The sequence below is a fragment of the Impatiens glandulifera genome, chromosome 9 (assembly GCF_907164915.1).
Source record: "Impatiens glandulifera chromosome 9, dImpGla2.1, whole genome shotgun sequence".
NCBI classification, from domain to species: domain Eukaryota; kingdom Viridiplantae; phylum Streptophyta; class Magnoliopsida; order Ericales; family Balsaminaceae; genus Impatiens; species Impatiens glandulifera.
This window is the reverse complement of record NC_061870.1, coordinates 34337635-34355698: the sequence shown is the minus strand read 5'-3', so window position 1 is coordinate 34355698 and position 18064 is coordinate 34337635. Positions and strand designations below refer to the sequence as shown.

At 31.8% G+C, this 18064-nt stretch overlaps 2 protein-coding genes across 2 annotated transcripts; both read left to right on the top strand.

Moving 5' to 3' along the window:
• The first annotated feature begins 1902 nt into the window (after positions 1-1902).
• LOC124914370 lies at positions 1903-7505 on the top strand. Its single transcript, XM_047454906.1, has 10 exons — positions 1903-2062; positions 2207-2878; positions 2992-3509; positions 4079-4129; positions 4204-4311; positions 6062-6157; positions 6750-6848; positions 6934-6993; positions 7084-7152; positions 7231-7505. Exons 2-9 carry the CDS (start codon positions 2299-2301, stop codon positions 7147-7149), a joined length of 1578 nt encoding a protein of 525 aa, XP_047310862.1. The 5' UTR covers positions 1903-2062; positions 2207-2298; the 3' UTR covers positions 7150-7152; positions 7231-7505.
• Positions 7506-8084: 579 nt separating this feature from the next.
• On the top strand, positions 8085-17500 carry LOC124914834 (potassium channel SKOR-like). Its single transcript, XM_047455448.1, has 13 exons — positions 8085-8338; positions 9412-9636; positions 9794-9857; positions 10556-10895; positions 11488-11783; positions 12275-12355; positions 12719-12817; positions 13975-14199; positions 15260-15448; positions 16093-16168; positions 16253-16547; positions 16793-16914; positions 17080-17500. Exons 1-13 carry the CDS (start codon positions 8118-8120, stop codon positions 17334-17336), a joined length of 2490 nt encoding a protein of 829 aa, XP_047311404.1. The 5' UTR covers positions 8085-8117; the 3' UTR covers positions 17337-17500.
• Positions 17501-18064: the final 564 nt, after the last annotated feature.

The window sequence follows — 18064 nt, the reverse complement described above, 5'->3', positions numbered from 1 at the left end:
AAACTACTCTTGAAACGAGATATTGATTTACGTATTTATATGTGGCAACATCTTGCTAATTATCATGATAAAATTAGACGAGTTTAAATTAAAATGTGGTTATATCAACCTATTCGAGATCTGAATCTCAAAAAAATCTCAAAAACAATAACGTCGATTTTAATACTCTTGGTCTTAATTTAATATCATGATTTGAGTACTCTACTATACTATAAAAATCGTAAATTATAGCTTCAATAATATATGTATGCATATTTTATTATTGTGTTATATTGATTTTTGTGAAAAACAAAATTAGCCCGGGTAAATTTTAAATCTTGGTTTCGCCCTTGGGTATTGGTACCTCTAGTTATTATAGTGAAGAGATCCTTATTGACGACATGAATGAGATGGAAGAACTTGTGAAGCTGACGAAGATGCAGAAAATAAAGAGGAAACTAACTATCTTATCATATGAAGGTGAATGAGATAAAGAGGAAACTTTCTTGTTGAAGAAGATGCGGAAAAATCATAACCTAAAGTAACCTTATCTTAAATCACTTATTTTGCTCATGTATTGGATTTGTTTGTATAAACATTGATAAATTGATAATTTTATTTATTTATGTATATATAATGAATTGAGATGCAAGAATGAAACAATTAGCAAGTTTTGGAAGTCTACCTAATTAAAAGGTCTTCATTTGATTTGAAGTCCAATTCACTTTAATGTTATCAGATTTGTTAAATAGTTATTTGATTTTCAAATGCTGTTTTTCACTCTATATTGTAATATTTGGAAAAAGAGATTATGTGTAAAATGTTTGTATTGTAGTAAAAAGATTAATAAATTAGTTTATTTTGGGTGAAGAAAGATCAATATTAATTTTTTTTAAAAAAAATTAATATTACATGAATTGTATATGGTTGTGAATGATAGTCAAATGTATTTACTATTTTTATTTTAGAAATAGTATGATTTGTGATATTTTTTGAAAGTGAGAATGATTGAATAGTTATGAAGAAAAACAAATGTTGTATTCATTTCATTTTCACTTTCAGATCACCAAATTATGATATGAATTCATAACAATTATTGATCTTTTAACACCATTCTTTTCTCTTGATCTTATGATATTGTCATTGAAGATGCAGGAGGACTACTACCTATATATTCAATTATTAGTTGTTATTTTTATAATAAAACAGATTTTCACTAAGTGTGTAGATATCTCATATATAATCAATTATAATATCTTATAAACTCGAGTAATCTCCTCAAAAAGTTAATACATATTTAGTTGGGTATGTTCTTGAAAGTCGAGCATATGAATTAAGATTATGTTCCTGAAGAGATTTTATTTTTATCTTGATTTTTTGTGATACATTATATAATTGATGTTCTTTAAGAGTAGATACATGATGAGGCAGCATATGTTTCAATTCAATTCAATTATTTAGGAAAACAAAATTATATTCAGACAACCCTTGTCAAATTAAAATGGATGATCCATCTTACTATTTTCAAACAATTGCAAGCAATTATAAAAGTGAAACTAAAAGCAAAAACAAAATCTCTTTCATTCTCCACACCCTTTATATTTTTGAGTTCCCTCACTTATTTCCTTCTCTAATTCTTATTCCCACATCACTCATACAAAAAAAATAAAAATAAAAATAAAGATTATCCTAATTTGTAAAGGAATCTGAAGTGCAAAAATAATTAATAATTTTAAGTGCTTAATTTATGTATATAATCATAAAGGATTTATTGATTAATAGAAAGAAATGATAGTGGACCTAATCTTTAATGAAAATTTAAAAATAGGCCCAATCAGAGAGATCTACGGCCCAATAGCCATAAACCCACTTTTCTTTTTTTTTTCGTTTTTTGTCAGATTCGTCTCTTTCATTTCTTCTTCTTCTTCATCAGTAGTATTACTCTTCTTCAGATGGGCACTCCGTAAGACGGCTCAAGCTCATGGTCCTCAGCATTCACCGGTCACCTCAGGCACTCGCAAGCGCATCTCAATCTCGGTCCATCTGTTCATCCGTCCATCCATCTTTCAGCCTCCGGCTTCAGGTACCATTTTGATCTATTTAAGAGTGATTATTTGGACTCCATTATTGAACATGAAATGATATTTAAACAACCAATTTGAAATATTTAATTTGTAATATGTTCCACAATGTTTGTATCTGAGCATTTTCATCTTGTGCTTCATAGGTGTTGATTGATATCGAAGATTAGCCCTACTTCTGATGGTTTACTGGAAAAACATCAAATAGCATAACAATAACCGTCTGCATTAGTATTTGATGATGGCTATAGTTATGAGAAAATCGCGTGCATTGGAATGGTATCGATGTTGCAGTCTTAGCCAACTATTGAATTTACAGAAAAGTTCCCCAAATCCAACACGCTTAATTGTTGAAGGAAACTCACATGCCCATCACTTCCGCGCTAACATTCATACTTGTCGATTATTATCTTCCCCGCCTTCTAGTCAGATTCAGCACAAATTCCACAGCGGGTTTCGTTTTAATTTTCTTGGGACTAGACATTTCTCTTCTGGAAGAACAGTTCAAGAGCTTTTGGCTGAAGTGGAGAGGGAAAAACAGAAGGAGAAAGAGCAAAGACAAAGAGCTGGCTTGGATACTTCATACATAGATGCAGAGGATGAAACAGATTTTATGGGTGTTGGACCCTTGATTGAAAAGCTAGAGAAGCAGAACCTTAAGGACCCTGGAACCCTGCTTAACATGTATGAAGAGCCCACTGATTCCGAGAGTGAAGATGATGAGAGATTCACTTCCGAGGCCATCCAAAAACGAAATGAAATCTTTGAGAAGAAGTACAAGAGACATGAAGAACTCCTTAGGAACTTCACTGTTGCTGGTGATACTACCTTGACTCTCTGTTAGCTTACTGAATTAACTAATTTGTACTTAGTTTGATTATATTTTTTGCACTTTCCTTCTCATTTCATTTTATGTTTTGTTTGTGGGCAGAGACTCTTGATGATGCTTACAAATGGATGAACAAAATTGACAAGTTTGAGCAAAAACATCTCCAACTACGTCCAGAGTACCGTGTGATTGGAGAGTTGATGAATTGTCTTAAAGGAGCCACAGGAAAGAATAAATTTCTTCTCCAACAAAAACTGAATAGGGCCCTAAGATTAGTGGACTGGAAAGAAGCTTTTGACGCTGGCAATCCAGAGAACTATGGGATTATTCAAAAGGAACAAGAGGGACCCTCCGCAGACCATTTTGAACAGACTGAAGAGAAAGAGATGATTACTCGAAATTTGGACGATGATGATGAGGAAGAATATGATGACATGAAAGAGAAGGATGATATCTTGTTAGAGAAACTTACTGCTATAGATAAAAAATTAGAAGAGAAATTGGCCGAGCTGGATCATACATTTGGGAAGAAAGGAAAGGTCTTAGAGGAGGAGATTAGAGATCTAGCTGAGGAGAGGAACTCCTTGACGGAGAAGAAGAGACAACCACTTTACAGGAAAGTAAGTTATCATACATGCTTAACTATGCAATTGATTTTATTGATATTCATCTATAGAAGTTTGCACGATTAAATGTCTTTTAATAACTTTCTTCTGAAAAAATATATGCTCTAATGCATAGGATAATTGCGTTATTTTATGATAATGAGTGATAGTGATTGAGCATAGGTGGATAGTCACTGTGACTCAATAAGACATTTGGAAACCACATCCTTTCGAACATAGAACAATTTATCTGCCAACATTTTAAATATTTTTTTTGCAATGTGTAACAATATAATACTAGATTTTCAGATCTATGTGAGGAATAGGAACTGAATCATCTTGCGGACAATATCATTAACTTGTGGAGTAACTATGAAACAATTTATTGATGTAACTTGAGAATCTTATCAATGGCACTAATATGATTTACCAATTTAGTTTGTCTTCACCATGTGTATCTCAAAATTCCTCAGTTGTTTGCTTGTTACATTTTATTTGGCCTATTTGCATGATTTCAATTTTATTGCTTTTAATTTTCAAAGCACGCCCATTGTTGTGTTAATGTTAGTCATGAAAAATTGCAGGGTTTCGACGTGAAACTAATTAACATAAATCGTACTTGTAAAGTAACAAAGGTAATTCATCCCCTTATTGGAATATTTTCTTTAATCTTGCAAGTTTGTATCTCTGAATGTTTTTATCCTTTTAGGGGGGGCAAGTGGTGAAGTATACAGCTATGCTGGCTTGTGGAAATTATCATGGTGTGGTTGGTTATGCAAAAGCCAAAGGTCCTGCAGTTCCTGTTGCCCTTCAAAAGGTAATCATGTTTGTTCCTTCAATGTCTGAATCTTGAACATTCATACTTGTCGATTATTATCTTCCCTTTTATTGAGCAGTTTTTGAAGCAATAATCCTTAACATATAACAAGAGCTAGGGACCCTAATTCACACTAATCACTACTTGTATATTCAACTTCTCGCTTCTTGCCCTTCATACATAGAAATAAAAGGGAGAGACTGACCTTGTAAGATCTATATTTCTATATATTGCAGTTCCTCTTTCCTTTCTCCTTTTAAAAAGCAGGTAATTCCTAGGTGATAACTTTAGGTACTTCAGAATTCTATATGCTGCACCTGCATCCATGTGCTCTTCATTTGGGTTATTCATTAATTGGCTTATCAAGATGTGTATGTCATAGATGAATAAGTGGCCAAGCAATATTTGGTATATTCTTTCCTTATCCACTCATGGGTTCTCCTGTTCTGCTCCTAGCTTTTTATTTAGGATACGTAAAAAATTCTAAACACAGTGTTCTAAACGGCGGTAGGCGGTGGCGGAGCGGTAAGTGACTGCCTACTGCCTAGGCGGTTGAATATAAATATAATAAAGATGTTCTATAATTATCATTTTACTAAAAAGTCAAATTAATATTCTCTAATATAGTAACATTTAACAAAAATAAGTATGTAGACGAGCTGGAGAAGATAGATAGATGATTAGATGATATAAGAAGATGTAGATGATCAAGGAGGTGAGGTGAATGGGATAAGAAACAGAAAAGAAGAAGATAAATGAATTGGAATGTAAAGAGTTATTTCAAAATTTAAATAAATAGTGGGTGATAAAGAGTTTTTTTTATTAAATATATATATACATATATTAATATTAGTAATTAATTAATTAAAAATAATAAATAATTAAATAATCTGACCGCCTCATGTATAGGCGGAGCGGTGTTGGACCGCCTACCGCCTAGGCGCCGCCTAGGCGGCCGCCTCGACCGCCATTTAGAACACTGTCCAAACATAATATCATCATCCAATACGTTTTTTAATCCAATATCTTTTAATCCAGTTGTTTTCAAATGGTGCCATGTGAAAAACATTATATAAAATAGAAAAAACATGATGTTTAAGTAATGTATTTTTTGGACTATTAATTTCACAATAAATTAATTTTAGGTCAAAACACAAGTGATAATAATGATTTGGAGAGAATGAATTATAGGCTAGTAACATCTCTATGAATCTAGCCCATTATTCATGCAAATCTCCATTCACTTCATTTACTGGACAGGTTTTTATTTTTTTGCTCATTCATAAATAGGTAAGAATGGCATAGAACATAGAAGAGAAAATAGTCAAATATTCCCTTTTTAAATTGGCATTTTTGTATTTCATAGGTTTCTAGAAGGGAATGTTTATATGGTTTTGGGACGAAAATGAACTCCAGTTTGATTGAAAATAGCATTTGTCAGTTCATCATTATTAAGATACCTGCCAAATGTGTCATATTGTTTCTAATCAATATACATTAATGGCCCTCACTTCTTTTTTCCTTTTTTTCTTTTATGACGGTATTTGACATGAAATGTTAGCGCGATTCTTGTGGAGAACAACGGTATAATGATGAAATCGATCTGTGTGGATGTTCATTGATTAAAATGTGGTTAGGCCACAAGTGAAATTTAGTTAGATGGCTTAGGCCAATTCAATGTACATTCATCTAGGAACATTATTTCTATTTTAATTTCCTTTTTTTGGCTAATGTATTTTGTGGCAAACAGGCATATGAGAAATGCTTTCAGAATCTTCATTATGTTGAGCGTCATGAAGAGCATACGATAGCACATGCAATTCAAACCAATTATAAGAAAACAAAGGTAATTCACTTCACTTTTTTTTCTTGCATTTGAAATAAAGCTGAAAATGTCATTTCAGACCCAGAATTTTGGTTAGATTCGGCAATTTGATTAAAACTCGGGTATGGCCAGCTGCTTTAGTTCTGGCTATTGTAACAATATTGATTAGAAGTTCAATATTTTGGGACTGGACTTGTACCAGTTGCCTTTCCTTTTTAAATACTAGTTAATATGCATGTTTTCTGATTTTAACGTGTGTATAGGATGAAATTAAGTTAATATAAATCAAATAAATATTCAACTTAATCTCTGCTACTTTGATCATCTATCTTTCAGCAACTTTATACTGTAATTATTGTATATATTTTTAATTAAAAATATCTCTTTAAGAATAAAAATTTCAACACAATTTCCTACAATGATTTAATTCTGTTTTCTTTTCAAAATCTATTATCGTTCATTGCTTTTATAGATCATGTTATAGTTTTCCATAACTTCATAGTTCATACCACTGTCTTATTTTATACTCAAATAAATTAGGTATATATTTAGCCCATCTTCAATATTTTTATCATAATCATTTTTTACTGAAGCTAATTGCATTCATTTGTAGGTGTATCTTTGGCCTGCTGCTACCACCAAGGGTATGAAAGCAGGTAGAACTGTCCAGACTATTTTAAATTTGGCTGGTTTCAAGAATGTCAAATCCAAGGTAATCTTAAAAAAATGACCTATTTGTAAGTCCGAATTGAATGATGGACTGTTTTATATATTTGCATTAATCCTCTTTTTATTAGGTTGTTGGCTCAAGAAATCCTCTAAACACTGTTAAAGCACTCTTTAAAGCTCTAAATGCTGTAAGAAAGCTTCTGTTTGGGTCGTTTCTTATTTAATGTTTTAGATATATACATTTCTTGACATAATTTTATTGTGAATTTATTTTGTAGATCGAAACTCCTAAAGACGTTCAAGAGAAATTTGGCCGAACTGTTGTCGAGTCATACTTGCTGTGATAGGTAAGTTCGCAACTTCCAACTTTGGTGATGGGGTGAAAATATTTAATGTGCGTTTTGTGATATTTTCGGTGCTTTTAGGTGGAATAGGTACATCTCATTAGCTTCTTCTATTGACGACGTGCTGAAGGAAGCTTCGGTTTTGTGGGAGCCTTGTTACTACTCTATCTAATAAAATTCTGCTAATTTTGATGGGAATTTTGTGAAAGAGTATAAAGAAGTGTTATCTTCTGATTTGATCATCATCTTAACTGTCACTAGATAGAGCTCCTATTTAAACCTAATGAATGATCAAAGAACCATTATTTTTTGACACCTGATTTCATGAACTGATTAATTTTTCTTTTGTTGATGAATGGATTTCTCTACAATAGGAGTGTCATGTACCTTAGTTGATATTTGTTTTATTTTTTTTACCAAGTTTACTTTATATTTTGATAAAGAAAAGTTTTACTCAATAATTTATCACTTTGTTTTTACTATTAATAGATGTATTTTAATTGATAACATTCCAATGTACATAGATATATGATTGAACTTTGTCAATGAATTTCTAATAGTTAAAATTGGAACAAGACATGGAATTATCAATAAAATCAATACATAAGCATATGATTCCATGAAACATAAACAGTTATCCATTTGATTGATCATGTTCTATCACAATAATAGCATAGAATAATTTATAAAGTAGTTAAAATAAAAACTTTTCTTTTTCTAAGCATTCATGTTTTTTTTTATTCCATTGTCTATAAATTGCAGGTGAAGGGTGTTTCTTGTAGATTCAGAATAAGAGAAAAAAATAGAAACAGTGAAATTCGAGCATAAAACTAAAGCATGTATAATTAACAAAAGCATATATGCTATTGTCCACTAAAGACTATTGTCATATGATCATGATATATATATATACAAGTAAATTAAGGTTTGGATATGGAGATTAAAGTTGTTTATAATTGTAAAATCTAATGAAGAATCAAAGTAGTAGTAGAGCAGGAGGAAGTGAGGACGAGAACTTGGATGATGAGTATGAGCTTAAGGAGGAAGAAGATGATCCTTTGTCAACTAGATCCTCATCTAAACACCTCAAATCCAGGATTAAGATGTTTTTCCGGCCGCCTGTGCCGCCGGATTTGCTCACCTTCCGCCACCCAAGTGATCGGAGTTTCGTCATTCATCCAGACAACTGGTTGGTCATCTTTATATCTCTTTTATTTCTGTATATCAATCAAACATGCATGGTTCATATATTTTATATCCAATTTTATTATGGGTTATATTACGTGATTGAAAAGAATATCATATTTATATACAAATTACTAATTTGGATAGTGTAATCTAGATTTGAATTTTTTTGGTACATGTGCCTGAAACTACTAGGCCAATTGAATCTTTGTTTTAAAATAATTTTATTGTTAGTCATAGAATAAATATCCATCATTTTGTTTTTTTATATTGGTTTTTTAAGATTTTTTTTTTTTCTAAAAAAAAATTATTGGATAAAAAAAACAATTTATTTGAGTTTTAATTTGTTAAATTATTATAATGTCTTTTCAAATTTAAAATTATTATATTTTAAGATAAAATAAGAGTATTTTAGTTAATGAAACGAATAATTTAAATAATATTAGTGTAACAGAGATATTTTTTTTTTAAATTAAATAAAAATCAAAAAAAAAAACTATATCAAATTAAATTTTTTAAAGTTTTAAATGGAAGTGAAACTATATAATAATTTAGATATTTCAACAAAGTAAATAAAATAATTAATAATATATATTTAATTATTTAATTTAATTAAAAAGTAATAAAATATTTTTTTTTCTTTTTTTAAAATAACTTTAATTTGTATATATTATATTTATAATTGTTTATATTAAGAATAATTAAGATAAAATATTTTTAAATAATAAATTTTCTTTTTTAAATTTAATAATATTAAAAATTCTAATTTATTTATAATACATTTTATTTAGAATAGTTATTTAAATATTACTAAATAATATCAATTAAATAAAGTAAATAAAAATTTGTAGAAAATAATTTTATTTTATATTTAAAATAAATTTTTCATTAAATTATAAAAAATAAAAAGTTTTTTTATGATATATAATATATAAAAGACTTTCACATTGATTTATTTATTTATCGATTCGTATAATTCACGCTGTTCTTAAACTTGGGAGTTGGAAAATCTTTCGTTCTCTCCCGCGCGCAAACAAAGCTCACTCATTTTCGTGAATGGCGATGGTAATTCTACAGGTGGTACGCATTGTGGACGCAGATTATACTGATATGGGCGGTCTACTCTTCCTTCTTCACACCTCTCGAATTCGGCTTCTTCTACGGCCTTCCAGAGCGTCTTTTTATACTCGACATAGCCGGCCAGTTCGCTTTCCTCATCGACATTGTTGTCCGCTTTTTTGTCGCCTATAAGGACCATCACACTCATCGTATCGTTTCCTCTCATTCTCTCATAGCCCGCAGGTCACTTCGCATTTCTATTTCTCATAACATTTGTTTAATAGAGAGCTTATGTAGTTATGTGAATGAAAATGGGGAGAAAGAGAGACAATGAACTGTGTTGGTAGCTACATTTGCTTAGATTTTCTGTTTTTCATGTGAGACTCTTACGAAATTGCAGATACCTGAGGTCTCGTTTTGTTGTTGATTTTCTGGGATGCATGCCTTGGGATGCTATTTACAAGGTAGTACTGTTGTTAGTTGTTACCCATAATTTATATTTTCTTTTCATCTGTGGCTCGAATAGGTATGGTGCGAGGCAACAAAGAGATGTCCGTTTGGTATTGAAGGAAACAATAATGGATGAAAAAAACTTAATATCCAACTGAGTACGTAAATGATGCATATCACCGGAATTATAAGCTTTAACTGATTGGAATCAGTGTATAATGTGTTCTCGTGTTTTTTCCTTTTCAAACTCTTTGACTCTGCCAACCAACAGGTTGCCAAGAAATGCTAAAGGTAATATCTCTTCCTTGAACTGTGGAGAACATAACCTTGTGCATTTCCTTGGTTGTTCATCATATCAAGGAGGTTCGATTTACTTTCTCATGAGAGAAACTTTGAAGATCATATGATAAAGCTTTGAAGATCACATTTATCATATTTGTACTTAAACAGATAAATGAAACGAGATAAGATCGTTCTTTGTAGACAAAGGGAAAAAGGATTCAGCTTTAGACAAAACAGTTTGATTGATCAAAGAGTTATGTTTGAACACTGCTATACCAGTCCTAGCAATTTTCTTTTTCTTACATTTGTCTTATCATCTTGATACCATCTTCCTAATTTGTTTTCTGTTAACTGTATTAACAGGCTGGATTCTGGCATGCAAACCAATAATTAAGAATAAATTATCTTATCGTTTTATTGGGTTGGACAGGCTAGCGGAAAAAAAGAGCTAGTGAGGTACTTTCTATGGATTAGGCTAAGTCGAGGTCTTAGAGTGACAGAGTTCTTTGAGAAGCTGGAGAAAGACATCCGTATCAATTATCTGTTCACAAGAATTGTGAAACTGTTTGTTGTTGAACTCTATTGCACTCACACAGCTGCTTGTTTCTTTTACTACCTGGCCACCACTGTGCCACCGCCAGATGAAGGGTATACATGGATAGGGAGTCTTACAATGGGTGACTATAGCTACACAAACTTCAGGGCTATTGATCTTTGGAAGCGTTACATAACAGCATTGTATTTTGCTGTCGTGACTATGGCAACTGTTGGTCAGTCATTCTGCACAATCTCCCATTTTTTAAATTTGCCACATTCTAGTTCATTTTCTTGTATTCGATCCCAGTAATACACTTTTCCGGAACACTTCTTAATTTGTAAAAGTAATATTGTTTTCTGGAACAATGCTTATGCACAATTTGTCTATCATAAAGAAAAAAATTGCAGAATATATTTTTATTACTTTTTTGTGAACACCCTAAATGTAGAAGAACAATATGAATCCCACATACCTGAGATCATTGTTAGTCATGAGCTGTCCTTGATTTGTTTCCCAGATTTTAGTGGCTATAGGTTGGTACTCATTGTTTATTTTGCGTGCTGGTTTTGGAGATCAATGTTATGGATCATGGAATTAATATAACAATATGATTTTCTCATGTAAGCAATATCTCAATACACATGGTAATAACATATGTACTACACTCAGAGGCTTCAATATATATATGTTCTGCAGGCAAACCATTCTACTTCAATGGATAATTTAGTTTAATATTACTATTTTGTGAAGTTGTATGTTTTCTTTGTTTGATATTGGTGCAGAACAATATATACATATTTATTTCCCTATGCCTTGTGGTGCAGGTTATGGAGAGATACACGCAGTTAATGTCAGAGAAATGATATTTGTGATGATATACGTCTCTTTTGACATGATTCTTGGTGCTTACCTACTTGGTAACATGGCGGCATTGATTGTTAAAGGATCAAAAACAGAGAGGTTCAGGGATAAAATGGCAGATCTTACAAAATATATAAACAAAAATAAATTAGGAAAGAAGATAAGAAATGAGATCAAAGATCATCTACGTCTACAGTATGAAAGGGGTTACACCGAATCTATGGCACTTCAGGATGTTCCTATATCTGTTCGGGAAAAGGTATTGTAAAGTTTGGAATTCAAACTAGGCTTATAGACAATATTATAGTCTCTAAATTATGATTTATATGCATAAATAGACCTTTTAATTTAAATAATAATCTTTAGGATTTAGATGACATATCATATCAATGATATAATGGATTTTCTCATATATATATATATATATATATATATATATATATATATATATGGGTCTATACCCTCATTAATAACATCAATCTCATTTCTCACTAATCCCACATAAAGCTATATAAGGAAAGCCAAGGAGAATTTTCAAATGGGAAAAAAGAAGGATACACATTAATCTAGATCCTAGGAAAATTTGAGTAGCTGATTTTGCATTGGTGCTCTTAACAACTTTACCTGTAGATTTTCTTTTTCTTTTTCTGGATTGGTGATTTAACACCTTTAACTGTCAATTGAACTCAAGTTAAAATTCCCTTTCTATCTAATTGCAAAACACCTACATTTTCTCCATTTTCTTGGCAGATTTCGGAGAAGTTATATGAGCCACTTGTTAAAGAGGTTCCTCTTTTCAAAGGATGCTCCTTGGGATTCATTAAAGAGATTGTAAGTTACCCTCCTCGATTATGACATTACTACAAGGAATTCACTCTTTCAAGTAGAAAGCACACGAGATATTTTTTCTAGTCTACATACCTTGTTTTTGCATTTTCTCTTCACTAATATTATATTTGATTGAGGGTTTCATAAGAATTTTATGTCTCACGTGTACTCTATAGAAACTTGAGTGGTTTCTGAAATTATTCTTGTTCTGGTGTTAATTTATCCCTTTATAAACCCACTCCTACACCTTTTTGCCAGTTTTTTTGCTTGTTTTACTATGACTCATATAAGTTGTTCTGTATGTTCATTTCTATACATTTAAAGCTTAAGGTGTCAGACACCTTTTTTTATGTCGGTTCTGTGTAGGCAACCAAAATTCATGAGGAATTTCACCTTCCAGGGCAAGTGGTTATAGAGAAAGGTCAAATGGTTAACCAAGTTTATTTTGTTTGTCATGGTCTCCTGGTAAGATATATTCATGAGGATTTTCACCTTCCTTGCTCAATATTTCTTGACATATTCATATTTTTTGATAACTGTGTAACTACAAGGCATCGGTTGTTTATATGTATCTTAATTCAAGCAAGGCTTCTAAAAAACATTTTAAAACACCTTGAGGATATTGCATGTGTAGAAAGGATATCCTTATTATAACATTTTCTCAAAATCTTTTATTACCTTGAGGGCAATGAAAAAGTGACAAAAATACATGACGGTTACCTTTTATTAAGTAAAAAATTGTGGTACCTGAATTATTGAAAACAAGTGTAACAAACTGATCAAGCCTATTTTGGAAACAACGTTTTAAACAAATTTTTAGTTGTTTTTTTTAAACAACAACGTTATATCTGAAAACAACTACAAAATTCTTTGAAATTACATATTTGATGCCAAATAATGAGCTGATCTGGATATTCAGATCAGAAATTGCAGAATTTTGGAATAATAATTTGTGTAGTTTTACTCCATAGGTTAGTACCCTTTAAATACATGTTTACATGAGTTTCCTAGGATACCTCTTACTCCCTACAAACATGGAGATTTCTATAGCTATATATAATTACTACCTTCTACTTGGGGATAATTATACCTCCCTATTAATAATCTGAATACATTGAGATAACTATAAACTATCTAATATTCAAATATTCTCTACAAAAAACATTTAATAGCCCGTTACCTAACAGGGACCATTGTAAAGATACTAGCTTGAGGATGTTTAATAAAATTGAAATTTAAGTGGTGAAAAAACTAAACACTACTGAAAATTAAGTACTAATTATATTAATTGAATTAGTATTACAAATAAACTATATTATTTCAGAGTTCAGACAAAATGTAATTATAATTCAACAAATTAAGTGATAGAGATTAAAGTAAAGTTTACCTGACTTAAAATTTTTTCTCTTTTTTCAACTCTACATAACGAATTAAGTGTTTCACAGAACTTTTTTTTATCAAACTATCTTAATTGAAAAGTACTCAATCTGTGTTTAGATTAAGGATAAGTGAAGCTAGCAAACATACTGTAGTAACCTTAATTTTTTGAGTGCTTGATTACATGAATTTTAACTTCACATTGACATCTTGTATTCTCTGTTGTGGTTGGATCTTATCTACAGAAGGAAGTTGGAAATGGTGAAGATGATGAAAATGAAGTACCTCTCTTGTCTTTTCAATCATGTAGTTCATTTGGTGAAATTCCTATACTTTGTAATGTTCCTGCACCTCGTTCTGTTCTGGTTTGCGACCTATCTAAGCTATTGAGACTAGATAAACAATCCTTCATGGACATCCTTGAGATATACTTTTCTGATGGGCGCATTATGATAAACAACCTGCTTGAGGTATGTGAATTTTTATCTTGCAATTATTTGTTTTTCCTCTAATCTATAATAATTACCTTCTACCAGCCATTCTTTTCCAAGATTTCTTATTTCCGGCGTTCCATGTTCCTTAATTTTGTGCAAAAGAATGTATATTTTTTTTGTATATTGCTTGATTAACTAATAATAAATGATTTCATGAAATTAGAAATTGCAATCATCTCCTTTTAAAAAACATAAAATTCCTGTATGTGTGTATCTTGTTTTACAACTAAAATTATTCAACATTCGGGAATCAGTAGTACTATTCTTAGCTTCAATCATGGGTATTGAAGCCTTTAAGGTTCTTAGTACTAATATAAGATCATACAGGCTTTCTTGCTTTTAGATCAGGTAGGTTGAGCTGAGAAGTTTTTAAATCCAAGTGTGAGGTCGTCGAAGGTCGGTGTGTTGATTGTGGAGAGGTTGGAGGGATAGTTTGAGATTTAGTTGTGAGGGCTCAATTGGAGTTGTGAGCAAGGAAATGTATTCATTGAAAAAAACTGAAACCTAATAAGTTCCCTACAGACTAACAAGTAACAACTTAAATTTAGGAAACAATGACAGATTACATGAAGTTTTCTAATAGTGGCAGATATGAACACATAAAGGTGCATAATTACAGGTAATGTATTTTAATAATATGCAAAATTAACCACCTCCTAAAATTGATCTTCCTTCTGTTAATTTTATTAACACAGTTGTCTCCGTTAGTTTCAGGAAACCTTTATTATTATTATTATTTAAAGTTATCCATGTTATTCTTTCCCATCTCCATCTTCTGTTTGAACTGGAGGTTCTGAACTAAACCTCTCTTTCCCCCATTGACAAAACCTTTCAACTTAAACTTATTTGCAAAACCTAATACTGAACAATGCTAATTTATACTTGATCTGATTACCTACACCTAAATTTGCCGTTGTACCAGTTTTGATCATCGATATGTGAATACCTATTACCTTTACTAAATGACTTGTAGTAAGCATGCAATGTTCATTCCTACTATATTATGTGAATACTTGTTACCTTTCTACATTGCCAGGGAAAAGATTCCAATATCAGAAAGAAGCTTTTGGAATCAGATATTGCCATTCATGTCCAGAAACATGAATCTGAATTAGCTATGAGGTTAAACTGTGCAGCATATGATGGTGATCTATATCGACTAAAGAACTTGATAAGAGCTGGTGCAGACCCAAACAGGACTGATTATGTTGGAAGATTGCCTCTGGTAGGTGCTGAATTAATTCTTCAGAAAATGTTTTATTGTTTACAGTTCAATAAAAACTTATACTATTATTTTATCAGACTTGAAAAGGGAGGATATAACTCCTAGATATGCACAAATATGATAACATCTTTGTCCTAACTTCTCAATCTGGTATTAAAGGCAAAACAAAAAAACTGAAGTACAACTCAACTTCCCTTTTCATTTTCTCCTGAAAGTATATTCTGTTCTTGGTTAGTACATTTTTTCATAGGCGTTTATGACACATGATAAGGAGCATTTTAGTAGGATATGACAGGTCTTAAAGATAAAGTGATTCACATAAAAATCAAATTATAAATATATGAGAACCAGAACCCTAAAACAAAAGCTAAAATCACCCATGGGATCAGATACTATCCACAACTTTATTGAGCACACACTTTAAGTTTGTAAGTAGTCTTGGATGTATTAATTCAAGGGATATATACGAGTATACACTTTCACCAAGTAGAGTTTGCAAGCTTATTATTGTCTTTTCTCTTCATCCTTCATCTAAAAATACTGATCCATTTGGAAACTTAATAAGCTATGTTTTATCAATTATCTCTTAAAAAAGACGTGCATTTGTTTACTCCAATTAAAGTTTTTTATTTAAAAATGTGTAGCATGTAGCTTCATCCAAGGGGTATGAAGATATAGCTCAGTTCCTTATACATGAAGGAGTTGAGATCAATGTTACAGGTTAGCTGGTTAAACTTCTCTTTATTATTTTCTCCTAATTTATTGATTACATAGATCTAATCACCCTATTATCTCTTCTCGTAGACAATTTTGGGAATTCTCCACTACTTGAAGCCATCAGGAATGGGCATGATCAAGTTACTTCTTTACTTGTGAAAGCCGGTGCATCTTTAGTTATAGAGGATGCTGGAAACTGCCTTTGTATGGCTGTTGTTAGAAGAGACTCACATTTCTTAAAAAGGGTTTTGGCTTATGGAATCAATCCCAACTCCAAAAATTATGACATGAGAACTCCTCTTCATGTTGCTGCGTCAGAAGGTTTGTGCTCAATATCATGTTTGCTTTTGGAAGCCGGGGCTAGCATTGCTGCCAAAGATAGGTAAACTCAAGTTGGCTTATACTATCAGTTGATTTTTCATCCATGCTCTGTTCCGATTAGTATATGACCATGTAAGAGCTTGTTTGATGTGGATTATTTCGGATTGTTTTCAAATAACCCACCATCCAATTCCCCACCGCATCAATCAAATCATGAATCAAAATACCATTTTATCCTTACTTTATTGGAAATATCAAACAAGGCCTGATAGGAGAGCAACCATTTTTGTATGACTATCTTTACAGATGGGGAAGTACTCCTCTGGATGATGCTAGAGTAAGTGGAGATAAGAAGATGATAAAACTACTTGAAGATGCCAAAAGGGCTCAATTGTCGGCTTTTCCTGATTGCTCAAATGAGTTTCAAGGTATTTCATCAGTTAAATTATCAACCTTTTTTTTCACTATAAACATGATTTTTAGTCCATGAAATTCTCCAATATACTTCAAAATTCGAAATCATTGTTAGTAAACCTGCATTAATTGTCATCATAATTTGGTTAACTGAAATTAGTTTTGATTGATGAATATAGACAGGAGACGGAGAAAGAAATGCACAGTTTTTCCTTTCCATCCCGGGGGTGCTCAAAGAGATGGCAAACAATATGGAGTTTTGCTTTGGGTTCCTCCACATAGAATAGAAGAGCTGGTTGAATGTTCAAAACAGCAGTTAAACTTTGCAAGCACGTCCCCTTGTTGTATTATAACAGAAACTGGGGGAAAGATTTTAGACGTCGACATGATTTACGATGGTCAGGAACTGTTTCTGGTTACGCAATTTCTGCCTTGAAAACTTTTCACCATTTTCAAAAAAAAAATTAAAGAGAAAACAAATGCATTTTGTTTTCAGAATGTGTCTCCAGCAGTAATTTATTTACTACCACTTTGAATAAGATATGTATAATGTGTGACAATAATATCTGACTGCTTTGGTAAAGTGGTATTCTTTTTGTTGGTTATTTAATTTAACTTAATTAGTTGCAAGGACAATCCATTAGAGTATTTAATTTAAATATAAAGATTCTTGTGTAAGATATCACAAATTTTAGATTTGATTTTCACTTTAAGGGACTTTTATGGGAAAGGAATTCAGAAAGACAAATTGAGATTTGTACACATTGTTGGGCTATTTTTCCAGTTCAGATCTTCTGCTACCGATTGCCGTGTTCCCCTGTGGCGCACCAATCAGATTGCAGCATTATTAATTTAATAATAAATCAATCTGGGCAGGAGACGGAGGGAGGGAGAATCCGGAATCCGGGTTTAGGCCCGGGTTCACACAAGACGCCGTTAACGGAAGCGCCCGTTAACGCCAGGAAATAATATAATATTCAGATAATACCCAGATAAGATATCTTCGCTCTGATCTACACGCCCGTTGCCATGACCCTCATGTAAACCCCGCATACCCACCCATGAGAAGAACGCCTGCCGTTCATGAAAACACACTTACACGTCCATGTAAAGACCGAATTGACAGTCATATTATATTTACGTTTTTTAAATATTAATTTAATT